Here is a 27,856-nt window from a genome sequence, read left to right as displayed (position 1 = left end):
GATAAGTGATTTCACCTAAATGTGGGCGGTGATACACCCATTGTCCAATATTGACCCCGGCTCCTATAAAGGATTTTTGTGTCATCTCGGATGTAAAATTTAATGTCTCTGCCACTTCTCGTTATTGTTAACTAGCAGTTTTTAACAAAACCGTTATATGAGGAGTGGGAGTGGTTACACTAAACCTACTATTATAATCTGGAGCAACGTGTTGCAAGAGTATAAAAATTATAAAATGCACATATATATTTTCAATGATATTTCACATTTAATTAAATATTTGGTTATCCCAAATATCTACCTATTCATAGTGACATATCTTTAAAGAGGTTTAGTTCTCTAATAACCTCTAATAAAACTGTAAAGTAGTTCAAATAGATAAATACGTTTTTATTAGGTATAAGATATATACATTAAATGACTAATTAAATGTCCTGACTACCTGTGTGTAAGTGATATTTTGTAGAATTTTTACTATTTACAGTAGTTGTAAAAGAATGTCGCAAATAAATTTATGGAACTTTGTTGAGGTGGCAGATAGTTATTGCAAAAATAAGAAATATTATAAAATATATAAAAAAAAATTTCTTTACACATGTTTACGATTGAGATGAATGCACTCCCTGCACCAATAAATTGATTGCCATTAAACCCATTCAGCTTCTTTCCCATATTATATTTTATTTGTATGCCAATTATTTTAACAAACGAATATTTTTCACTTACCATCAGTTAATCTGTATAGCCAAAATAACGAAACAGCACTTAAAAACTGTAAAATCATGTAAACTTGTAGATACATATGAATTTCTCAAAAAAAAATTAATTCTAATATTTCAAATTTTATTTAGTTTTAACCTATTTCGATGGAGCATTCTCATTCATTCTCGCTATCCTTCTATCAACTACATGTCTTAACCTGCGCTGCGGTTTTGTTATTTCGCTTTGATCCATGGGTGCAATTACTTGACCTTTATGTGTTATGACTGCTGGTCGAGTTAGCATACGAAAGGCAGTTTCCGGAACACAATTTCGCCCAATAGTTGCGCGAATACTGCCCTCATAATCAGCTACAGAGGTAAATGGAAATGGTACCTCAGAAACAAGATGAGATCGTAATTGTTTACTCGCTGTTTCGTTGATATATAGGCCACCTTTATTATCATCACGACGCTTTTCCTGTTCAGCTAACTTTAGAACTAGACGTTTGTTTTTAATAGCAGCCTGGCGCTCAGCAGAAATACCAACGCCAGCCCATGAACCCCAACCAGGCATAAATAAATCGATCTCGGCGTCTTTTACTTCCGAGTCTTTAGCTTTGTCGCGCATAAAGTCGGCAATAATATCATCGTCTTCAAATGCTTGACTGATTGTCATTTGTTGATCTAAGTAAACCTTATCATTGTCTTCATCGCCACTCATGTCAACGTCATCGTCTGCAGCACTAAGAGATTCATTTAAACCAATGAAATTATTTACATGTTGTTTAAGTTTCACATCAGCCAATTTGTTTGGATCAATGATTGTAGAAGGTTTTACTTCAGTTGTTGATGGTTTAATCGCTACAGAATTGGATTTTTTACCATTGTCTTCATCCTTTTTCACTTTTTCCAAATTAATTTCAACGTTGCTTTTACTGACTTCTTCAATACCAAGTTCTTCGTCTATTATTGGTCGTTTCACAACTTTTTTAAAGGATAAATCTTTTAAATTCTTCAGATCATTCTTTTGCGTACGTTTTTTCTGTTTTGTATTTTTCAACTGATTCTTTTTTAAAAGCTTAGCCTTTTTCGATAGTTCTTTAATTTTTTTAGTTATTCTTTGTTTAATTTTGTCCTCTTGCTTATTAAAAATATCGTCAATATTGTTACCACCTTCGCTTTTCGTCTCTTTAACTAACCATTGACCAGCCCCACTACTTTTAATTTCTTTTTCGACAACTGTAGTTCTTTTCTTAGTTTTTTTAACATGTTTACTCATTTGGTCACCTTTTTTCGGTTTCTGTTTAGTTCCTATTTTTTCTTTATTTCCTTGTTGTTCATCATCAGACATATCTTTTTCAACTAAAAGCTTTTTGTATTCATCCAGCATTTTTTCATTTTCGTTTCGGTCCAGCCAATATTTTCTCCAATTTCCACCTTCACCTTTACCTTCATTAGTTAAGCAGTCTGTTTGAATGCTTGCTATACGCGTCCATGGATTGAATGGATCAGATTCATTCAACTCTTTTTCCATACCGATTCGCGAAGCCTTTGTAGCATTGTAATCATCATTCTCATCATCGCTATCGATTGTTTTTTGTGTTAATTGACGACTAATTTGCAATTGTTCAGACAGATCCTTCCTTACATCCTTATCATATTTTGCACGTATTTGCAAATTCTTAGCCCATGTACCAGTGTTCTTATGACGCAAACTAGCTCTTTCCAGAACTCTGTTCTTTTCTAACTCATTCAATTTTTCCAAAGCTGCCTCAGGGTTGGTTTTTTGGAGAATCTCAAATTGTTTGATTTGCTCTTGCATTTTTTGTTTTTTAAGCAATTTGTGATACTTTTTCGATTTGATTTTGTTTTGCTTGCGTGCTTTTACTGACTTTTGGGACTGTCTGATTTTTAAGTATGCTAACTCTTTACGTCGAGCAATAAGCTCGTCTCGGGTAAACTTTTTCTTCAATAACTCTTCTTCCTTTTTGGCTAATTCCTCCACATTCTCTGTTTCACCTGCTAATTCTCGCTTAGCGGCTTTTAAACGCGCTTTTTCTGCTTCCAACTCAAGAGCTAACTCAGATTTAAGCGATCGTTCCAAGGGTTTACGGTATAAAGACGTGTCGACATAAATAGTTTCGGATCGTAGAGGAAAAACCTAATTATTTTATAAAAAAAAAAAAAAAAATGTTAACAGCACGACGTCCAGATATATATAATTTTGTACAAACTTGAGTTTCTGCATTACGATTTTGAGACACAACGGCATCCCATCGTCCCAAATTTTTCTTAGTTGTATCATAGCCTAGTCCACGCTTAAGACGATCTGCTTGTGGCTTTTCTAGTGGCTTATCCAGAACTCTTTTCGAAGACTGTACAACTTTTAGTTGTTTTCCCGCTTCTATATGTTTCTTAGTTGTTTGCAATACTTTTACAATATCATGCAAGCCAACGGGATAACGTGCAGCTGATTCGTCACCTGGCTTAACCAACTGAAACTCATCCTGCTGTCGTATAGGTTCATTACGTGTTGTTTTCCTAATATGTTGAGCTTTGCCTAGGCTGCTGATGCCTTGCAATAGTTTCTTGTGTGCTTTGGGATTAAATAGCTCTTCGTCGTCACTCATTGCGTTATTTTAAAATCCTTGTACAAGTAAATTATAAAATAGAAACACATGTCTCTCAACTTTTGACAGTTGTTTGTTTTCATTTATTAGACAGACTCTTTATAAAAAGTTTATCATGTTACACTGTTGCATTCGATGGTAACAAAAATCTTTAATTGGTTGGATTGTTCTAAAAAATTAGTAGTATTACAGTGAATATAGTAGTAGTACAGAAATATATCTAGTGAAATTTTGAAAATAATGAAAGTTAAGTTAAAAATTATGGATTATCTTCATACCGGGGAATGAAAGACATTACCCGATTTGACCCAATGTTGGTTGGCGTGTATCCCATTTCGTAACATGACCACTTTTCTGGTAGTATTTCTAGATACCTGATAGATTTGAAGAATTTTGCATTTCAAGGTAACATTTTAAAGCTTGTCCGATTAAAGTAAGTGTAGCGTCTTTTTTACCGTAGCCTGAAGTACGAATTGTGGCTGAGATTGCAGGTCGAACATTCCCATAGTTCTAACAGAGCATGTGCATTATATTGGATTTCCTGTTATTAAACTAATCATAAGATGACTTCTCAACCAAGATAAAATTTTAATGGAGGATTTTATTGCTCACGTTACGGAAATAAACCTCTGAGGCAAGTTGTGGTGATTCTTGTAGTGACATAAAATTTTTGAAGAATGCTGGCAAATCGAAAAATCTGGGCCCACCCGGTTACGTAGACCTGATTCTTCTGGTAACGACCTGCGAACTATGGTTAGACGTGTTGCCAATAAAATGAGAGCAACTAGTCCAATAGTAACCAACTTGTCTAAATATACGCACTTCGCCGGCAAAATATTACTGACAGCGGAGTAACCTCTATAGAAAATAACGGAATTCGTAAGAATTAAATTAACAAGGAAATTATTTATTTATTCGACTAGAAAGCAATAATAGTTCTTAAACATCAATGGTGCTTCCTCATCCGATATAAAGTTGCGCTCTGGCTTGTTAGAAGCAAATGGATTCAGAGTTGGCGGTAAAATCACATTAATTCTTCGACTGGATTCTTGAATCAACCGTGAAATGTCGAGTGGCGCTTCATACGCCGTATATGATGTAACCACAATGGGGCATTTTATATTCGTGGCAATACGTATAGTTTCAGGCCAAGTATCTTCCATTTGAAAACCATTGTAACGATATAAGCCCGCGTTGAAGAAGCAAACTTCAAAGACAAGTTTTAAATCAGTATAGAAATATTCGTGTAAGATAATACTTTAGTCGTCTTACTTAAATCGGGTGTCATGAATGTTGGCAAATTGAAGTAGTCATGGTACAGTTGATTTTGAAAACGGTAACTTACCGTGCGTTGTATTTTACGACAAGATCTGCAACATCTAAATATTTACGAACATTTTTAAGTATTTGCTTTTAAAATTGCGGAAAAAATTATTTCTGTACTTACTTTGTTTTCGTTAACTGTTCAAAGGGCACATTACCCTGATTTAGCTCCGGCCCGACGAAAACCACATTTAGTTTTTTGGTATTCGGATTAATATGTAAGAAGAATAGTTCCCATTTGTGTAAAGCATCAACCTCGAATTCAATTTCAGCACCTGTTGAAAGAATTAGAGTTAGTAAAAAATATAAAAAAATTAATTAAAATTTCAATAGCTGATAAAAGCTTATGAGATATTATAGAAGTCGGTAGATAAATTCATAGAAGAAGTAGTGGTAATTGGACAGTTCGGCCTTTCTAATGCCTATTCACTAATATTTTTACTAGCTCTGCAAGTCAACTAACTGTTAAATCATACATTCATTACTGGAGAGCGCCAGTGGCGCTGCGCCACCCTAGATTTCTATCAAAGTGTCTATGAGTAAAGGCCAAATTGATCTCCTCACTCACTCATGAGAGTCCCATAAGAAGCAAGGTGTGTATGGGTTAGTTTCTATGCTCACTCATTCAATGTATTGGGGCTTCGGGTAGTCCGGACTTCCTGGGTAAATTTAGTTGTGATATTTAACTTTAAGTGAATGTTTCGCCCGGCTATTGTTGTTATAAGTTATTGCTTCGACATTAAATGTGAAGACATGTGTAGTCCAAGTAGAATATCTTACATACATTTCGAGTCAACAGATTAGCACACTTCAGGTCTAAAAATTTAGATTAATTTCTATCAAAACTAAAGCAGCTGTAATTCTAAAACAATTATTAACGAAGCATTTTTCTACTAAATGAAACAACAGTTAGTGTTTCACAATCGAAATCAATATAAAAATTAACAATTAAAATTAGGGTATCAGGTTAGCACATATCACTTTTTTTTTAATATTCTTAAAAATTTTTGGCCAAGAATATATTTTCAAACTTATGTATTGACTAATTTACACATCTGTATATTATTTTAATAATGAGTCGATCCAGCCTTGTTGAAAATGATCTCTAAGATCCGATTGGGTAGCGATTCGTACAATTTTCCAATATAATTTAATAATTTAATGACCAACCATTTTTAATACGTTTAACTAATTCCTCTTTAGAGGAATACTGCCGGCCAGACTCGAAAAATTTGCGAGTCAACCATCCCCACATCTTTTCTTTACATTGATGACATGTCACTGCATAAAGTGACGTTTTGTTCTTCAATCCCAGACTTAAACAACCGGGCAGTGTGAATCGGTACTTTATCATATCGTGCAAAGTTCCAAACAAATTTTTCAAATAGAGAAAAGCAGTTTCCAGTACCAGTCCAGTATTCAAAAATTGCAGTTCGCCTGTACGATAACAGAAGATGGCTCCCCACACCGTCACACCGCTCGATGTTTCTGCTTCAGAAGATCATGGAAATAATAATTGTATTCATGGGTCCTTCTAAATTAACTTAAGGTCATGTGTCCCGGCGCAAATGCAATCGTGTTTCTTTTCGGGGAACCTTAAGTGGTAGAATTTCCTTTAGTTTTAATATTTTCAAATATGGAGAATTCCTTAACACCTTTTAAACAGTAGATTAGCTCACATTTACGATCATAAGTTGGATGCTTTTTTCAAAATTGGTCTCTTGTTAAACTCGGAAATCACTTCTGCCAAGGTTTTTCGATATTTCAATTACTGAAGGCTGTAACTTTTCATAAGCTCCGATTATTGCTTTCTCTTCAAGCGATTCTCCTTTGGCCATATTAAAGAAAATAGAGCACTTAAGCAATACCAAAAATTTGGTTTCAATACGTATTTAAACTCTGAAATTAAAATCAAATCATATTGCATGTGATTGCCTGATAACGAAAAATAAAGCACACTTTTCAGCTCATAAGAACAGGAAATAGCAAAAATTAGAAAACAATAAAGTAGCTTCAAGTTAATAACAAAAAAACAGAAGCAATTGTATTAACATAGGCTGATGAAGATGTGCTAACTTGGTGACGCGCAGTGTATATTCTATTTTACTTTAAAAATAAAGATAGAAAATAAAATAATAATACAAAATATTCATACTCACCGATGAGATGTACAGTAATTTCTTCCGACTTCTTCAAATGCCCACACAACTTCAAAGCATACCAAGCTGTCAAGGGACACGTAGAAATTTGACTAAGCGCAGAGAATTCACAATCATCCTGAACGACTATTAACGGTAATAGAAGGTTATTACTCAACTAAATATCAATTGTATAATTTTAGTACAGTTACCGCAGTCTAATTTGCTCAGAATCTGCTTAGTATTACAACAAGCTCCTGGTATGTCACGGAGTATTTTCATAGGCATTGCCGGGTCGACTTTGCCAACTTTGGCCTGTATTAACTCCAGCTTCTTGAACAGTTGATATGACTTGCACCAATCCTGATGAGATTGGTTAAAATGTTCTGGATTATCGCGGCAGTACGCGACCTTGAAAAATATGAACAGTAATAACAGTCTTAAAAGGTAATAATAGCCTTTAAATACCTGTCCACAATTTTCACAGTCCACAAGTTTTTTGAAATCGTACTCTCGGCAGCTTATATTGCAGCAAATCCGCGGGAACAGTACTACCTCCTGTTCGGTGGCTGTCAAAGGTCGATTTACTATTGATTCTATTTGTCTTATTATAACAATGCGATAGGACCGAAATTGTTCAGCGGTGAATTCACCGCATTTACGAAAAATGTGATCACCTTGAATGGGAAAGAGGAAGGAATAAGGTAATCTTAAAACACTTATGAATTTTATTTTTAATTAGCTCGAAGTTATATTCTATTTTGTTAAAACAAATATTTTAATGCAATTTAAATCGCTAATATCCAGTATTCTTTGTATATGTGATATCTTTTGATATAACAAAAAAATGCGAATGATTTTGTGAAAAGTTGCGGTATACTATAATTTTATTACGTTATGTTAAAGACAAAAGTAAATTCTTATACATCAGCAGTTATTGGACACTTTATGTATTATATTCAGTCAATGTTTTAGTAATTTTATTTCTACGTTTCCGTCTTTTGCTAAAATCTCAACCTTGTCCAATTGAACTTTTACCGAAATTAAAATCTGTGTCCTTCCATTCAGTTTTAATGTTAACTAAAAAACAAGAAAAAACGTTAACTTCGGTTACCCCTATAAGCTATAATACCCTTCACAATTACAAAGGCTCCTTGCCAGAACTTGATTCCGATCTTTCAATTTGTATGGCCGCTATATGATATAGTGATCTGATCTGAGATATTTTTTCGGAGATTACATTGTTGCCTTAGAGAATAACTCATGCCCGATTCCGTGAAGATATATCGTCAAATGAAAGAGTTTTTCATATAAGCTCTTGATTTCGATCGTTCAGTTTGTATGGCATCTATATGCTATAGTGATCCGATCAACAATTTCTTCGGAGATTACATTGTTGCCTTAGAAAATAACTCATGCCAAATTTCGTGAAGGTATTTCGTCAAATAAAAAAGTGCACAAATCTGATTGTTACAGGCAATTAAAGATTGCTGTTAAAAATCTGAATTGCTAGCAACATTGCCATACATTCTCTACTTTTACACACAGATTCTTTTGTAACCCAAACCGGTTTATTGAGGGCGAGGGGACGACGAGGAAAGACGAAGGGACCGGGCCACTCGTGTTCGCGTTGTATTCTTGTTTTAAACAGCTTGCTGCTACCCTTTTCAGCATTCCTTTTCACTTTCAAATTCTTTGGATGGTTGCAAGAGCGCTCGGTTTCAAATGAATTCGCTCACAAATTTGAATTCTGTTATCTATTTTTTGTATGTAATATGCAAATATGTATGCATAGAATAATAGAAATATTTTGAAAAATTGTAGATAAGGAGAAAATTAAGATATAGATTATGGAGTTAGAAAATTATGATTTTTTAATACTTAAAGATTAGGAAATTCCTGTTATAAATTTGGCCTTGAAAATATTAGTAGCGGATATTTAATACATTCTGGTGGAATAGGGAATTCCTGTCTTAAGTATTTCTTTGAACCTATTAAGCGGGTAGGTATTAAGCATATTATTCTACCAGAGAACTTAAATGAATTTTCAGCCAACTAATCGAGCATCATACAAAATTCAATTTGCACCTTCTCGTTGTTCTAAGTTATCTGCTCTAAGTGTTGCGCCGTCGAACCGCACAAATATTTACGAAAGTTTTGTGAAAAGGAATGCAGAAAAACTAGACTCGAGTTGCTGGACTCTTTTTGACCGTGTGAATGTACAGAGCGACACCAAAAGAGAATTTGAAAAATATGAGGGTCAAAAGAGTCCCAATGTAAAAGCCGTCATTGCTAGCAATGAACTGTCATTTTGGTGGTTTGACAGAGCTGTTTTCATTTGCACACACATTTTGAAGAGGCAATACGTACATGCATAACTTCGGTGGCATGATGCCAGCAAAGATGAAATGTCAATATTTTATGCTTCCAATATTCCAAACATAAATATTAACAACACATGGAAAATAGTAATTAAATACATACAGTGAACCAAAAAAACTTGTACAGGGATATGGTTTGACTTTAAAGTGACTTATCTCCTAAACTATTAAAACTTTTGAGTTACATTCAAAAGTGTAAAAAAGGCCATTTTATTATTTTCATAATGTAATAGCAATTTATTTTTGAAAATTCAGCCCAAAAAATTAAAAAATCCAAAATAACGCCATTTTCAAAGACCAAAAAGACCGGGTCGTTAGTCTAAATAAAGCAGTAGCCACCATTTAAAATGAGTTTAGCTGCTTAAGGAACCAAATTATTTTTTAATATTGCCTAGTAGTCCATTCTTTACATAATTTTGTTGATGAAAACATGTTACCGACGCCATTTGCTCCCACTGCTACCCTTTTGCTTCCATTGCACCATGCACAACAAAATGCAGCCTCCTCCATGCTGACTGTCTCATTTAATTTGTTATCTTTTAGCGCTTAGACTTCCATCAAAGCTAAATAAATTCAATTTGGACTCATCGGTAAAAATTACCGAATCACAAAATTCATTTTCACGGTGCATATTCTTTTTGAAATATAGTAAACGTTTCGCAACATTTCCCTCCGATAGTTGTGGCTTGTTCGTGGTGTATACGCTCTAAAATCGAGTGAAATCAAGAGTTGAAGTTTTGCAATGTCAGCTTTCCCCAATTCCTTGAGGTTAGCGACATCGGATATTTTAAGGTGTTCCTTAATACTCCGATCAACTAAACTTTCAGCCTGGGGTGTGCAAATTTTTTTGGGCATTCCACTATCAACAAATCTTCCAACTCCACCAGTCTTTTTGAATTTAGTAATTATGTGCTGAACAATCGTAAGTGTTTTTTTGAAAATATTGCTCATTTCGCTAGTACTTTTGTTTTCTTGCCAATATTTGACTACCAGAACTTGTAAATCTTGAGATGTTTATTTATTCATCATTTGTTTTAAAAAACTACCACCGTACAAAAAATAAATTCGCTTACCAAATAATACATTTTGACCATACGCAATTAATACCAAACAAATATAACGGTACCCACTTGATAACTGCCTTTAAAGTGCTGCCAACGTAAGTGTACAAGTTTTGTTTTGGCTGTTCAAATATGAGATATTTTAAATTTTTTATAAAAACATCACAATTGAAATATTATTAAAATTTTTATAAAAATACGAAAAATACATAAGATTAATATATTGTTACTCTTGGTTGCAACTTAAAAGCTGAAATAGTTTTTAGAGGAAAGTAATTGTTAGCATATGTAAATATCAATCATCATATTTAATTATTGAATTGGCAAATAAACAATATGCAACAATTATTTCAGTCAAAACACATAAAATCTTATTTTTCCAAAACATATATTTGTAGAAAAATTATTAGCTACTTTTTTCATCCTCCATATCGATTTTTGTCATCCTAATAAAATTTTTAAACGGTTAAGAGCAGAAACATGCGCTATATCAGCTCGAACATATCTACCCGACACCATTTCGAGAAGGAATATTTCATAATAGCGAATGCCAACACAAGAACATTGCCAACCTCAATGGCAATGTATTTGACAGATAGTTATCAATGTACATTGCCTGTGAAGATGTACATTGCCTGTGATTTGATCGTATGCAAGAGAACTCCCACAGGTTGATTTGCTCAAAAAATACTGAGATCTTTCGACTTAGAGCAATCTGATTGACCTTATTTTTAATCATAGGAACTATAGCCCGTTTAAGAGTATAATATTTTCCTTCATTAGACACCAACATAGAGTTTACATAAAAGTTTCAGTTAGATAATTAGCGTTTCATGTTTATGCCCATTTCTGGTGGAAAGTTCTGTAATCTCACTTTAGGAGATCTTTCTTTATTTTTGACATAATCATAATATTTGTGTACAATGATGTTTTTTTTGTATAATTGTAATTCTTATGATCTTCTCGAAATACAATATAGATGAAGTCGAATTGGCGTTCCATTGAAGGTTGCGGAACCAACTGTCTGTTAACTTACTTTCTATGTTCTGTGTGCCAAACGGAGCCAATTGATGTTGTTGGGAGCTTAGTGAGCGGGAGCAGCCCTGCTATAAAATATATATGAACATAAATGATCAGCATTACAAGTTGAGTCGATTTGTCCGTCTGTCTGTATATATGTGAACTAGTCCCTCAGTTTTAGAGATATCGATCAGAAATTTCGCACACGCCCTTCTCTCAAGAAGCTGGTCATGTATCTGAGCCGCCGGATTAAGACCAAGTCTTTGTATGTAATGCTTTTTTATTTGACAACATATCTTCACGAAAATTGGGATGGATTATTGCCCAAGGCAACACTAAAATCTACTAACAAATTGTTCAGATCCAACTACTATAGCATATAGCTGCCATACAAACTGACCTATCAAATTCAATTTCTTTATGAAAAACTTTATTTAACTTTATTGTCAAAGGCAATGCAGCAATTTTCGAATATATTGTTCAAATCGGACAGACCGATTAAAACCAAGTTCTTGCTGGGAAAGATTTTTTATTCGTGAAGGATATTTTAGCTTCGATGCAACCGAAATTAACGTTTTTCCTTGTTTGAACGAGATGTGGTTCAAATCTGGAAATTAGCTTGTAAGACAGCTTATCGGATATAAACACTTTAAAAGAGCGGCATAGTAATAATAATAATAACCCAACGATTACTGAGTCAGAAAAGGCAAGAGAGTTTTTTAAGTGTTGAGATCTAAAACTGCTTAGCTACAGAAACAAAAATTTCAACATTATGTGGATAATACCTTGCATTCAATGATAAAATGTATTACTCCCATCAAGTTTGGTTAGCTATGGGAATTTGTGAGCTATGTATGTATGTTCGTTAATTAAATTAAAAAAACTAATCACATTTGCTCAGTCTTTCGATAAGTACAGTTCTTAATAGGCATTGGAAGATATTAAATAATAGCAATTTCCCACAAAATATTTTTTGTATTTTTATGTTTCCGCCTGTAATGAATTATCGCGCATATGAAACTTTAAAAACTTTTAAAGAACCGATAATTGCCAATAAATTAATTTATTTGTATTGATTAATTAGCAATACCGTGTAATGTGGTGATGCAAGCCATATACATATATATAGTCACATATTCATATATTATACATACATAATCCCAACAGTAAATTGAATTTAGAATTGCCCTTGAAACTCTTGCGACGATACATACTAATTGTTTATTGTCGATTTTGGCTAAAACTCTTGATTAATTGAAAAATTGAGGATCAGTCAATTTTCAAGATACCTTGAAAGAATTGCTGATTTTGTGCACATAGTGTAATAGTTTTGCTCTCATAAAGGGTATATATAATATTGAAAACGGTTTTCGTTTAGTGAAAATATAGCTATAGTCTGCGGCATAATCGCCAACTAGAGCAATGGGTTTGTTGAAGTTTGTTGAAACAGTCGTCCAACTTTTCTATACTGGTTCTAAAAACTAAAGCTTTGAAGTCCTCTAAATAGGCATTTTCCAAGGATCGTTTTCAGCGAGCCACTTTCTCAGTCTGTGAATGGGAAAATAGACAAACTGGCGAATATGGTATGTGGGACTAGTTCACAGTGCAATATCATCTTGACCTCCTCATTTCAGTGTCTTTTTTCACCGAGCCACGAGCGGTCAGTTCCCTTCTACAAGCCACTTAATCGATTTCAATCAAACTTTTCCTAGTCACAACAATATCTTCTCTCTCATGATTGTGCAAATGATAATTCAAGAAAGATTGACAAAGTAAATTCGTAACTTCCTCTATCCACCATATAACAAATATGGAATGAATAGACGTAGGTCTCTTTCAACTTTCCTCTCTTAAAACTAACTAAGGAAGATTTAAAAAGGAAAGACGATTCATAAAAATGCTTATAATTTGCGTTGATAAATTTCTCCATAGGTATAGAGTCGGTACATATTGGTGTCGTTCCTCATTGCACTCTTCTTAGTGCGTGCATACCTAGATCCATATGTGTGCATGAGCGTATGGTGTACGATGATTTGCAGATTTCTTCGCAAGCATCAAGCAAGTTCAATCTTTGCAGAGCACAGCATTTGGAATGATGTCAAAAAATCATTTTGCATGCGAACTTGGCGACAGTCAAAACAACATTAAACCTAATCACATCGAGTTCTTAGGTTCATACTAACATACTCGTATGTCTGGTTGTATCATGCATTTGTTGTGAGTATACATGGGTATGAACATAATAATTAATCATTGTAGAATTATGAATAAACGGCTGCTTTTAAATTGAGCGTGCTAAGACTACTATAAATATCAGCAGCATTAATGATTATAAGCAATTTTTCTTCTACATATATACGTGTAAATGAAAGGGAATAACTGTTTATAAGTAAAAATTTTCTCAGGGATATGTACAAATGATTTCACATAAATATTTACTGATAAATGTGATTAAAAAGACCTAGTAAGAAGATGGGGATTTATTTTATATGGGTGTTAAATATGTTATTCATAGCACCAAGCATGTTTCAATGTGGCCGTACCTCGGTTTTTTATGAGTTAAGACCACTCTGGGCAGTAAGCGAAGCCGTGAAACTACTTCACAGTACACACCAGAGATCAAGGACCAACCGAAGCAGTAGACTCCAGCAAACCCGATTCGAAGAATTCAACATCGAGCCCCGGGAAATGGGCAAAGCGAACACAGGTTCTAGTATTGGGCTTCTCAACCGAAGTACAGCAGAAACGATCCCATTTAGAAGGAAGAAAAAAGTGCTCTTCCATTGTAACAATCCACATACCTCCTTATTGGAAATGGCCAAACAGATTTAGACATGTGAGACTTCTCTTTGCTTCCAAACTTGAAAAAAATACTCGTAGACCTCCAAAAAACTTGTTTTCTAGACCGGTTAAAGCATCGTTGGGTCAAGTGTATAGAGCTAAAAGGAAGCTTTGACTATTGAATCGAAATTTTTCCAAGATATTCGTTTACTTTTGTTGGATAAGTACCTTTTGAACCGCAATCGTAAGTCAAAAATGGATAATTTAGGAAAATATGTGCACGCAAGTTTTTAGATAAAATAAATTTAATAAAAAATATTTAAGAAAGGGTTAACTTCATATAGTATAAAGTCAACGAACGGAAAGTCGTATCGTCCACAAATTTCAACTACGCCCAATTAGGAGAATCGAACATAACCGTTATATGGTAGTGAGCTGTGGTTATCATCCGATTTTCCCATTTTCACACTGTAACAAAAAGAGCTCACTCAGTCTGGTTGAAGTATCTCTAGTGTTTTATGTAAGAGGGGCCAAGCACCAGAAATTAAAATTTTACAAGTTTTAAGAGTTTGTAAAAATATTATTATTGTTGAATAAAAGAAAAAAATATATATACTTTGTTCAGGTGAAAACGTCAACTTCATATTCCAAGGGCAATAAAAAATAAATAAGTTATCCCTCCAGATTGCCTACTTCATTCTATTAAGCGAAAATGGTTTGGATAGTTAAAAAATATGTAAAGGTAAGGGAATATTGTTTAAGGTTGAAATATATTAGGTTATGTTAGGTTACGCTGGCTGGCTTTCACGCCATATATAGACCTACAGTTGTTTGTAACGTCAGATGGAGGTTTATTATTAATACGAGTTGAAATATATTAAAGACGATAAAATATAATTGGAATGTTTAAATAATAGTTGTGTGTTTTATTGACAAATTCTGGAAAGTGTGGTTGTATGCATGTTTTATCACTGTGTATTTGTGTTGGATGCATGGGAAATAATTGTTGTTTACCACAGTTATCTGCCACCTGTTGCAATGCGTAACAAATCTGCCGATGTTGTTCATCACACTTCATATGCTGGCCCGAACAGTAATATGTCAATTTACAACGTTTGCAGGCGATTTTCGTTTCAGCTATCAGCTCATTTTTACAAAACTGAAAAATTTATAAAAGAATAGTGAGAAAATAAGTACATTCATTGCTAATAACAATACTTACATTACAAAGGGCTACCAAAAAATATTCTCGAGGTCTATAAATATACTCGATGTAATCCTCTTCGTCGTCTGAGGACTCCACATCACTTATTGGTCCCTCATGCAGCAATTTTTGCAGGCTTTCCAACAAATTGTTAGGTAAATCGGTGCTACCTGTAGACAAAATTTACAAATACACAACTTTTTATATAAATGCAGGGAGCTAAGAATTCTGGTAACAAACCGTTTGCCACTGAATTCTCTAATTTCCTCTGCAAACTCGCAACAAATGCACTTTGCTTTTGTAAACTGTTATCTGACGGGCTTTTCTTTGTCGTAGCCGTTTTCCCATTTGTCGTTTTACCACTTTCTTTGCCTTTGCTCAAGCTAGCACTACTCTTTTGACCCTTTCTATCGACCTTTGCTGTGCCTTTTGTATCAGGATTGTCTTTATCGCTCTTTTTATTTTGCTGTAGAAGCTTTTCGCGCATCATTTGTTGCAGTAATCTCAAGTCTTTGTCCGTATCATGCAGTGTTTGCGTTGCCAATTCACTATTATTCGTGGTGACCCCTGTTTGCGCTTCGTAATTCTCATTGACACATTCGTTAACAAGTATTTTTTGCTGACCCGCAATATTTAAAAAGCCATTTACTCCTACACTCTCAGTATTATTTAATGCACTATTCGATGTCTGACCGATATCATCCTTTAAGCGATTTGCTTTATTTCTTGGTCGATTCCGTTGGCGCGTTTTCTTCGGTTTCCCATCCATAACGGTTAAAATATTGAAAAATATGACACCTTATGCAATTTTTTAAATAAATCACGTATACAAACGCTCACACAAATTTGTACATAAACCATTCACTTTGAATTTTCACTACCAAATGCACAGTGTGGCTGCCAGACCCAACGCATTAGGTGCCCTCACGTCTAAATTAAAATCTCTGCAAACTTCTTGTACTATTGTTAGTACAATTCTTTCTCTAAAACGACAAATGCAGCGGCTATTTCCTTTGAGCTCTCCGCCGTTGTTGTTGTTAATTAGTTGTACATACTTTGTCGCTTTTGCTTATATTCGCATTGACGCAGCTACTTGTTTGCTACGTCTATATTTAAGTTAATGTGTTTGTATTTATTTTGTTCTCATTTCAGAAGCATATTTGTAGAATACTCTTTATGCTTCGGTTTTGTTGGTTTCCCCGTTAAACATAAAATATGTTTTGTTTCCTGTTGCCAAAAACATATCAAATTACGTTAAATATTAAATGTACACTTTAAATATGTATGTAATTCTAGAAAATTATGTCCGCCTACAGCTAGGTGGGTCTTGTTTCACTACGATCCAAAGATGGTCGTGGAAATATGGGTTACGCCTGTTTTTGGTGAGCTTTTGACAGAGAAATACATTGACCCCTTATATTACAGTTTGAAAATGGGTGGAATCGCACAACAACCACGCTTACGTCCCATATAACATAATATTTAATTGCCAAATCCTGGACTACTTCAGTGAAGGTATATGAGTAAACCGTTTCATAAATAATGCGCTCTTCAAAAATTATTTAAATCGGATACTATCTTCGCGAGCCCACAGATACCGAATGTAAGAAGCTCCCAACTCATATTTGACTTTACTCTTCTCGCACAAATTAAAGGAACAAAAAAATTTTGCAAATTTTTTGCCAATTTTCAACAGGCTGTATTTCAGTGAAAAATGGTCGTACAGGAAATAAAAAGACCCTGATTTTGAAGCCCGAAGACTCTAGTTTAAGAATTTTTTGGTTAAAAATTTTTTTGAGCCCCAGTAGCCATGAAATTCTTGGATAAAGCACGAAAAAAATATTTTCAAAATGTTTTTCATTTTTGTTTTCGCTCTACGGGCATGACACAAATTTTTCGAGCTAAACCAATGTATAGGTCGCATAGCCTGTTAATTCAGCTTCAATTTGATTTTTGCAGAAGTCAGATACGAGCATTTGTCTTCGAGATATCGAATTTTGAATGCAAAAGGATCCTTTTTCACTCAACTGCCGATATCTCTGAAACTACTGGTCGCCTGGCAAGTAGACGGGCGGTTTCGTTTTCTTCACAAAATTTCCTACAAAAATCTGTTATGGTTGATTGAAAAAAATTTTTTTTTCCACCTGAAACGGTAACGTAAAAAAACAGCAAAAAAATGCCATTTTCTCCTTATTTGGTTAATCGCCTGTGTCTTCGACAATATTGGGGCAAAAGCTTAGGTTAGCAGAAAATTTTATAGTCTAATGTACCCCCAAGACCCCGTTGAATTTTTAGACCGATCGTTTCAGCGGTTTACCCGGACCGATTGATTGAAATTTTGAAAAAATTAAGGGAACAAGATTTTGTTTCTTAAATTTGACCTAATCTTTTTCAAATTCAATAATTTAATTTTTTTTTTCGACTTTTTACTCAATTTTGAGATTTTTATATGAATATATGAAAAAAAAATCCAAAACTTTTTTTTCAAAAATTCGAAAATTTCGAATTTTTTTTTTGAAAACTTGAAAAAAAATTTTTTTTTCGTTTTTAAGAAATTCAAAGTTTTTGACAAACATTTTGATTGATGATTGATTCACCGCCAGCATTAGCGTTATCCAAAGCATACCACGTGGAGGTTGCACGGTCGGATTTACGCTTCTTTTGTGCTTACGCACGTGTATTAATGATTTTTCGAAAAAATGAGACCCCGTGGTTCGTCAGTTTCACAGTATTTTGCGACTCCAAACTCATTTTCTAAAGTGTGTGTGTGTGTGTCTCGTATTCAGTTCCGAGTGTTTCCGCCTCTACTCCTAATTACAGCTTGCAATCTTTGTCGCATATTCGAAATGCATTTTCGGATTATTTGTTGAGGGATCTGGCGCCAAATTCTTATCAAAGCGTTCTCTAATGCTGGCAAATTATTCAGATTCGGATACTTTTGACGCGATCGGTGGCCCAATATGTCCCAGACGTGCTCTATGGGATTCAGGTCAGGACCCATTGCAGGATGCCTCAACAATGTAATGCTGTTTCTCTGAAAAAATCGGCGTGTAATATTGGCTGTATGAGGCTTAGCATTATCTTGCATAAAAATAAATCCTCTCCTGTTTCTTTCTAGAGGTAACACGTTAGGTCGCAATATTCGGTCGATATAGCGCCTAGCATTGAGATTGTCTCGAACAATTACTAAAGGAGTTCGAGAATTCCGTGAAATTGCAGCCCAAATCATCATCACTCCACCGTAAGCAACTACGGGACGTTAACGTTGACCTGTACGACGCCAAGCTCGAGGTCTCCGGTCGTTACCATACAGGCAAAACCGAGACTCATCAGAGAAAAAAACGTTGTTCCAATTTCTCATGGTCGCGAGCATTCTGCAGACGAGCTCTACGATGTGCAACGGTCAACATCGGTCCACGAGCAGCAGTTCTAGCACGGAGTCCAGATACGCGAAGACGATTTCTGACTGTTGATCGAGAAATGTTTCGCGGCTGTCGTTGTTGTTGTTGACGGTTTGGAAAGTTTCGAGCGATGACGTTGGCTGGAGCAAAAGGGTCTTGGATAGCCTGTCGAATGATTGCTCGGTCATCTCGACGAGTCGTTGCTCGATGGCGACCTTGTCCAGCACGTCGTTCATATCCGTTTGTTTCCAGAAATCAGTTGTAAGCACGAGACACAACCGAAGCACTTACACCGAGTTGTTCACCTACCTGCCGATATCTGTACCCCCCCTGAACAAGAGTCACAAACCGAACGACTTCTGGGGCAGATAAATGTCGTCGGGAGGCATTATGGCACGGATCTAATTTTAAAATCTGCTATCAGTAATTTCTTCTTTAAAAATATCGAAAAAGGGTTAGTTTTGAAAAAAAACTGTTTTGTAACGCGTAATGGCACGTAAAAAAAATCGCTGAGAAAATAATCGTTCTTGCAGTGCCAAAATATCGAAAAAGAGTTAGTTTTGAAAAAAACTGTTTTGTAACGCGTAATGGCACGTACAAAAAAATCCCTGAGAAAATAATCGTTCTTTCTCAAAAGAAGCGTAAATCCGACCGTGCAACCTCCACGTGGTATGGTTTGGATAACGCTAATGCTGGCGTTTTTTCAAAATTTCAATCAATCGGTCCGGGTAAACCGCTGAACCGATCGGTCTAAAAAAAATTTAAGGGGGTCTTGGGGGTACATTAGACTATAATATTTTCTTCTAACCTAAGCTTTTGCCCCAATATTGTCGAAGACACAGGCGATTAACCAAATAAGGAGAAAATGGCATTTTTTTGCTGTTTTTTTACGTTACCGTTTCAGGTGGAAAAAATTTTTTTTTTCAATCAACCATAACAGATTTTTGTAGGAAATTTTGTGAAGAAAACGAAACCGCCCGTCTACTTGCCAGGCGACCAGTAGTTTCAGAGATATCGGCAGTTGAGTGAAAAAGGATTCTTTTGCATTCAAAATTCGATATCTCGAAGACAAATGCTCGTATCTGACTTCTGCAAAAATCAAATTGAAGCTGAATTAACAGGCTATGCGACCTATACATTGGTTTAGCTCGGAAAATTTGTGTCATGCCCGTAGAGCGAAAACAAAAATGAAAAACATTTTGAAAATATTTTTTTCGTGCTTTATCCAAGAATTTCATGGGTACTGGGGCTCAAAAAAATTTTTAACCAAAAAATTCTTAAACTAGAGTCTTCAGGCTTCAAAATCAGGGTTTTTTTATTTCCTGTACGACCATTTTTCACTGAAATACAGCCTGTTGAATATAATGTGTAAATTTCTTAGATTTCCCAATGAAATAATATGAAAATTTTTTCCTAATTATAATGTGATCTGTTGTAAAAAATAAATTTGGTATTTCTTTCGGACCCCATACACCTATTGCAATGATCTATGAAATTGAGATTGACTTTATAACTTATATGTATATCGGTTAATATATAGGATATCTTAACAAAATTAAGTGAAAATATATTCTATACACAGAAGTTTTGTAGCGAAAAGTTTGAAAAATCCATTGTTGAATTACTCCTACCCCTATATACTATTGTACATTCAATGACTCTTAATAAATCTTGGTAAAAATATTTTCTCGAGACCAGACTAGATCTTCTCCTAGTCACATAGTCAATTTTAGATGAGGGTTGACTTCTTTCGTTTTTTGTGGTTCGGTACCAAACATTGAAGAAATGTTCCTCTAATCTTTATACTAGAGTTGCAAAACTATCGATAGCCGCACTACTCGATAGTTTAAGCAAATAGTTCTCCCCCTTTAAAATATACTTACTTTTCGCTGGTTTAAATCAAGAAACCTTGGCTTTGTACATTTCATTTTTATTAAAAAGTCTCTGGATTTATTTTTAAAACAAAACATGAACAATGACGGAAAACACAAATAAGTTAATAAAGTTACATATCAAATTTTTCATGTTACTATATAAACTGCTCTAAGATTTGACGAGTTATAAAATATACATTTTGTATACATTCACTAATGTAATATGAGATCAAGAAATTTATGCTTAAAATTCGTTTCGGTAGAGTACTTTATTTCTCAATAATCCACTGGTTTTGTAATTTGTTGACATTTTTAGTCTTTAGTGCTGTTCTCCTATCTGATATTAGCAATCCAACCTGGCTAAACATTCTTTCCGACTCTGTAAAATTAAAATTGATTAACATGATATTCATTTATATGGACTATAGACCGACTAATGCCTCTGGGTGTATGAGTATGTATGAATATATTGTATATTGTGAAATTCGATCATAACATAATGTTCACATAATATGTTTAAATTTCATAATTTTATTCTCCAAAATCAGGAGTACTAAATAAAATGGAGTTTTCTTAACAAATTTTATTATTCCACGATTCTTTATGCTTATTAAAATACTGGAAAACCGTGGCGTTCAAAATTCTAAACTGCGGCTGTTGTATGAATAACAGGTTTAGAAATGCTTACCAAATTTTTTTCGCAACATTCCTTCTAACGCATCCAACACCTAATAAAGTGTAGAATAATAGTTAAATTTAATAATTTGTATATTATTTTAAAAATTGTCTGTATTTACGAATTTTAAGCCAAATGCGCGCAACCAAGCAAAGAATGAAAAGATGATTTTAAGGCTACCATCCCTGCAAGCCAGCCTAGCGGTTATATCACCGGTTAATTGCCCAACAGCGCTATCAGAGATTTCTATTAAAGTTTATTAAGGCCCAATTGACAATTCTAACGAAACTCTTGTATACGTGTGATCGTTCATCCCTTTCTTACTCATTGGGCTTATGAGTTGCACGGTGTGTATGTGTTAGTTTCCGCGTTAATTCCTTCAATGCATTGCAGTTTCCGTAGCCTTGACTTGCTGGGATTTATCCAACATTAGAATTCACATTTGGTATTACCAGACTATAAGTTAACTCCGGAACTTGCAAAAGTTCAACTAGGTTGAATTTTGCCAATGGTCAACCATTCTACACGCGCATTCGCATAATTGCTGACACCTCAACATAATTTGCGTAAACAACAGTCAGCAAACTATTAATAAATAACACTAAAACAATAGTCAGCTAAATATCAATAAATTGAAGTAAACAACGATCAGCAAAAATATCGATTTTGCAATAACAACAAATAGGGCGCATATTAAAGTGCAACGTGAGTGTGGCCAATAGTAGGTGTAATTTTAAGTTAAGCTAATAATTGTAATTAGTCTTAAGTTGGATTCAAAATAAATAAGTGATGTGCGGACAAAGTTCCGCCAGCTTTTTAAAAACAATTAATAAAATATAATTATTTAACTGGCGAGCAGGGACCGGGTTAAAGTTCGCTAAAGTTTTCTAAATCGTGTGTTAAGTAAAGTGGAATAATAGACACCAAGAACGCGAACCTAGAGCCGGTCCAGCGTTGGATTCCTATAGGAAACGAACGCACGCTTCCAATGTGCGACGATTTGGAGGTGCCGGAGTAGCCGATAGCAAAAAGGAGTCACACCCCACCGCCAGGAAGTGAATAGAGTAAGAATAAACTTAAGAATAAAATTTAAGAATAAAAATATTAGTAAAGAAATAAGAGAGAAACTGGAAAAGAAAAAATATTTAAAGAAAGTTTTAAGAATTTCAAAAATATTCTGTCTTGCGACTGTAAGCATTAAAATAAAACAAAGTAAGAGAGAAACTGGAAAAGAAAAAATATTTAAAGAAAGTTTTAAGAATTTAAAAATATTCTGTCTTGCGGCTTACTATTAATTAAATGTAAATCTAAAACCTGTATATTTACTAACCCTAAATAATACATATAAATAATAACAGGCTTGTACAGCCAATAAAAAAAAATAAAAATACAAGCTGCGATTCACCACCTTCGGGGGGACCCTCCAGCTTATAAAAATAAAATTCTCTGCGATTCACCACCCAAGGTACCCTCCAGAGAATTATAAATTATAAAACAAAATAAAAAAAGGCTCGTACAGCCAATAACTTACAAGAATAAAAAAAAAAGAACCGCGATTCACCACCTAACGGGGGACCTTCCGGTTCTAAATAACTAGAGTCCAACTCTGCGATTCACCACCAAAGGGACCCTCCAGAGTATAAGGACACCTAACCAATATAAAATAAAATCATTGAAAATATCTAACAATAACAAGCTAAAATAAAAAAAAAAAAATCTTTTGAGTTATGTCAAACCCTAACAATTTAGTTCGACCTGTTGTGCTAAATGCACATACACCTAACCCATCTCCTCAACCAACTGCTTCTTCTTCAGGTTCATTTAATATGGATCAATTAACAAACATAGTGACAGGGCTTGTTAGTAACATTCTAAGGCAAGAAGGAAGAAATATGGTACAGGCGGCTCTCAATCCGAATGCCAATTTCTCTAACATTTCCGATGTAACCATCGACCAAAGTCTTTCAAACAACATAACAGAACTCGACAAAATACCAGACGTAGTTAGATGCCTGCGTGAGTTTTCAGGTAATCCAGGGGAATATAACTCCTGGAAGAAAAGCGTAGATCGTATTCTGCAAATCTACGAACCCCTTAAAGGAACTCCGAAATATTACGGCATTCTTATTGTTGTAAGGAATAAAGTAGTGGGCAACGCTGACATTGCCCTCGAATCCTACAACACACCTCTGGATTGGAAAGCCATCTCTAGATGCCTTACCCTTCATTACGCCGATAAGCGGGATATAGGTACCTTAGAGTATCAAATGACGTCTTTAGCGCAGGGCAACCTCACCATTCAAGAATTCTATCAACGCGTTTATTCCCATCTTTCTCTTATCCTAAACAAGCTTGGCTGCATGGACGTTAGTGCGGAATCCATGCATCTACTTACTCAAACATACCGGGACAAAGCCCTCGACACGTTTATACGAGGACTGAAAGGTGACCTTCCAAGACTCCTTGGCATGAGAGAACCGGTAGACCTTCCGCAAGCTCTCCACCTTTGTCTTAAGCTAGAGAATCAAAACTTTCGTTCTCACTACGCTTTAAGTCAAAATAGGAAGACTCACGATTTCCGACCACCCCTCCCACCCAGAAAAACGGTTAACGACTTTTATCCCCAATTGGCATATATGCCAAGACCCCAAATGCAACCACAAAACTTTGCGAATCAATATCGTCCTCAAGCTCCTTTCAATAATTACCGTAATTTTCAACAATATAGACCATTAGGGCAACAGGCTTCTGCTAAGCCTCAACTCCCACGACCAGAACCAATGGACGTCGACAAAACTCTTCATTCTAGAGCTATAAATTACATGAATAGACCCGTAGCTAATAACGGCGTGAAAAGACCATCCAACTTTTCACAACAAATACCTCTAAAACAACAAAGGAACTTCCATATCGAAACCGGTGCACAACATAATTACCAACAGGAATACCCACAAGACCCACAGTATGATACGGACAAACACTATCAGCAAGACTGGACTCCTACTGAACAGGAATATGAAACTGCATTGACATCACATCAGAAGAAAATGGGCCACCAGCTCAAGAATATGGCGAGGGAAACCCACAATCTGAGATGCAGGATTATATTGATATCCATTTTTTAGAATGAACAGTTCTTCGTTACCCTACATCGAATGCAAAACGAAGAACGGAAAAATTCTGAAAATGTTGATTGATACGGGGTCAAGCAAGAATTACATACAACCTTGCCATGTCCCAAGGACAATACCTAACGCCGAACCATTCTTTGCGAATTCTATCGCTGGACAGATCAAAATTACCCACCATACAGTTATAAACTTATTTGGAAAAACTGGCACATCCCTCAAATTTTTTTTACTCCCCACTCTAAAATCTTTTGACGGAATAATAGGAAACGACAGCTTAAAAGACCTTCATGCAACAATCAACATACGGGATGACACCTTGACAATAGATAACGGGTTACAAATTAAAATTAAACAAAAACTCTCACCTACAGTTAATCAAATTGACGTTAGAACTGACCATATGACAGCTACACAAAAACAACACATAATTCAGTTGACAAGAAAATATCCACATCTTTTTACAGAACCTGACGAAAAACTAACATACACCACTACAGTTGTAGGAGAGATCAGGACTTCCTCAGATACTCCAGTCTATACTAAATACTATCCATATCCTCTTGCTATGAGAGATTTTGTTTCCCAAGAAATACAAAATTTGCTAAAGGACGGGATTATTCATCCATCCTGCTCACCGTATAACTCACCCGTTTGGGTTGTACCAAAAAAATTAGATGCATCAGGCCAAAGAAAATACAGATTAGTAATAGATTACAGAAAATTAAATACATTAACAATAGCCGACTGATACCCGATCCCAGAAATTAATGAGGTTCTCTCACAACTAGGAAATAACAAATACTTTTCCGCTCTTGACTTGAAGAGTGGCTTCCATCAGATTCCACTAAGAGAATCCGACATTGAGAAGACAGCATTTTCTATCAATAACGGAAAGTACGAATTCACCAGACTTCCATTCGGGTTGAAAAAAGCACCCGCTATTTTCCAACGAGCGCTAGACGACATCCTAAAAGATCATATAGGTAAAATATGTTATGTCTACATAGATGACATAATAGTATTTGGCAATAACGACCAAAGCCACCTAGAAAATGTCGAAACAATTTTCCATACGCTAGAAAAAGCGAACATGAAGGTTCAGTTGGACAAATGTGAATTTTTCAAGAGAGAAGTAGAATTTTTAGGTTTCATTGTCTCTCCCACAGGATTAAAAACCAATCCCACGAAAGTAAAGGCAATTCAAGATTTTCCTTGCCCAAAAACGTTGAAGGACTTAAGATCTTTTCTTGGCCTATCTGGCTATTATCGACGCTTCATCAGAGATTATGCTAAATTAGCAAAACCCCTGACCTCGCTTTTGAGAGGGGAAGATGGACACGTGTCCAAAAATTCTTCCAGTAAAAAGCCGGTTGTGTTCGACAGTAACGCCATGACCGCTTTCAATAAAATTAAATCCGCGCTAACATCAAACGAAGTCATACTACACTATCCCAATTTCAAAGAAGAATTTCACCTCACTACTGACGCATTAAACTACGCTCTAGGTGCTGTCCTTGAACAATCAGGAAAACCAATAACCTTCATATCCCGATCACTCAATAAAACAGAAGAACATTATGCCGCGAACGAAAAAGAAATGCTGGCAATAATCTGGGCTCTCACCTCACTTAGAAACTATTTGTATGGGTCAGCGAAAGTTGTAATTTTCACAGATCACCAACCGCTTACTTTTGCATTGAGTAACAAAATCCACTACACTTCCGAAATATCAAAATACGCTTTACGCAAACCTTGCTCCAGGATATAACAAACGAAACAGAGCAAGAAGAAATAATCGCAAGCGAACATCAAAGAGCACACAGAAACAGTCGCGAAAATAAAGCACAAATTTTAAAGAAATTCTACTTCCCAAGCATGCATTCGAAAATCGAAAAAACGGTCAGACAATGCTCCACATGCCGCGAACATAAATACGATAGGCACCCCCCTAAACCTCAAATACAAGAAACCCCTATTCCACAATCACCAGGCGAAATAGTTCATGTTGACATATATTCCACGGATAAGAAATTAATCCTCACCGCCATTGACAAATTTTCTAAATACGTCCAGGTAAAAGTGATACCTTCCAGAGCAATAGAGCACATTAAAGACCCAATCAGAGAATTAATGATCGCCTTCGGAATTAAGAAACTCGTAGTAATAGATAACGAAAAGTCCCTTAATTCCGCTACCATATCATACCTACTTAAAGACCAAATGTCCATCAACGTTTACACCACTCCGCCTTATAGCAGTACAAGCAATGGACAAATAGAAAGATTCCATAGTACACTGTCAGAAATAATGAGATGCCTAAAAGCAAATTACGCAGGAATAACATTTGAAGAATTACTATTCAAATCAGTTCAAGAATACAATTCCTCAATACACTTAACGACAAAAAGTAAACCAATAGAAATATTTTTTGGAAATAGAATTTATAGTGACCCACAACAGCTAGAACAACAAAGATAGGATAACATTGCCTTACTCAAGAAAAAACAAGAACTAGATCTCTTATATCATAACAAAAATAGGACTGAAAACAAAAACTTCTCACCAGGAGAAGTCATTTACGTTATAATCAATAAAAGACTAGGATCCAAATTAACTCCAAAATATAAAAAAGAAACGGTTTCTGAAAATCACAGGACGATAGTTAAAACAGTATCGGGACGAACAATCCACAAATCTCTAATAAAGAACTAAAATTTTTCCTTTTTCTTTTAGGAAAATGGACCAATATATACTTTTTATCATACTCACTCTCATTACAACTTCCTCTTCGGACGTACAAGTTTTAGACTATAGCAAATCCCAACTAGTGACGATAGACAATGGACAAGCAAAAATTCAAAACGGTACATTCAGATTCATTCATCTCATCCACTTAGAGAAATACGAACAATTTTTAACAGATACATATGAAGAAATGATCAACCAAATCCCTAACAACCACCTCCTATATCCCATTCTAAAACATGAAACCATCCAAACCTTCGAAATTCTAAACGCTCTAAAACCCTCAAAATCTATCAGAAGAAAAAAATCAATTAACATATTAGGAACGGCATGGAAATACATAGCCGGATCTCCCGATCACCAAGATCTTGAAATAATTATAAATAACTTAGAAAATTTGAATAAAAACAATAATAAACAAGTAGTAATAAATAAATTATTCGAAAAACGAATAAATAACATAACCCACATTATGAACAAGATGATAAATACAATTAGAAAAGAAAAAAGATAATATAACGGAAATTATAATAAATTTACAAAATAGGATTAGATTAATTAAAGAAGAATTAATAAACATTAGATATGCCATCCAATGGGCAAAAGAAAATATTATAAATTCCGTAATATTAAGTAAAGAGGAATTAGAATTATCAATTAATAAACTAAAAGAAGATGAAATACCATTTAAGAGTGCCGAAGAAGCACTAGAATTATCAAAAGTAAATGTTCTAAATAATGAAATGAAAATTTTGTATATGGTTAAAATACCTTTAACGATTAAGGAAAC

General features: G+C 34.9%; 2 protein-coding genes across 2 annotated transcripts; both read right to left on the bottom strand.

The window, feature by feature from the left end:
- Positions 1-369: 369 nt before the first annotated feature.
- On the bottom strand, positions 370-3,421 carry LOC106622671 (U3 small nucleolar RNA-associated protein 14 homolog A). Its single transcript, XM_014241920.3, has 2 exons — positions 2,936-3,421; positions 370-2,862 (listed from the first exon to the last, which is right to left on the bottom strand). Exons 1-2 carry the CDS (start codon positions 3,329-3,331, stop codon positions 859-861), a joined length of 2,400 nt encoding a protein of 799 aa, XP_014097395.2. The 5' UTR covers positions 3,332-3,421; the 3' UTR covers positions 370-858.
- Positions 3,422-4,217: 796 nt separating this feature from the next.
- Positions 4,218-16,169, bottom strand: LOC106622667 (uncharacterized). Its single transcript, XM_014241914.3, has 9 exons — positions 15,480-16,169; positions 15,258-15,409; positions 15,050-15,194; positions 7,261-7,469; positions 7,005-7,203; positions 6,814-6,939; positions 4,779-4,929; positions 4,604-4,710; positions 4,218-4,538 (listed from the first exon to the last, which is right to left on the bottom strand). Exons 1-9 carry the CDS (start codon positions 16,006-16,008, stop codon positions 4,243-4,245), a joined length of 1,914 nt encoding a protein of 637 aa, XP_014097389.2. The 5' UTR covers positions 16,009-16,169; the 3' UTR covers positions 4,218-4,242.
- Positions 16,170-27,856: the final 11,687 nt, after the last annotated feature.

This window comes from Bactrocera oleae, chromosome 6 (genome assembly GCF_042242935.1).
Source record: "Bactrocera oleae isolate idBacOlea1 chromosome 6, idBacOlea1, whole genome shotgun sequence".
Lineage (NCBI taxonomy): Eukaryota > Metazoa > Arthropoda > Insecta > Diptera > Tephritidae > Bactrocera > Bactrocera oleae.
Note: the sequence above shows the minus strand (reverse complement) of the source record. Positions and strands in the feature narration are given on the sequence as shown.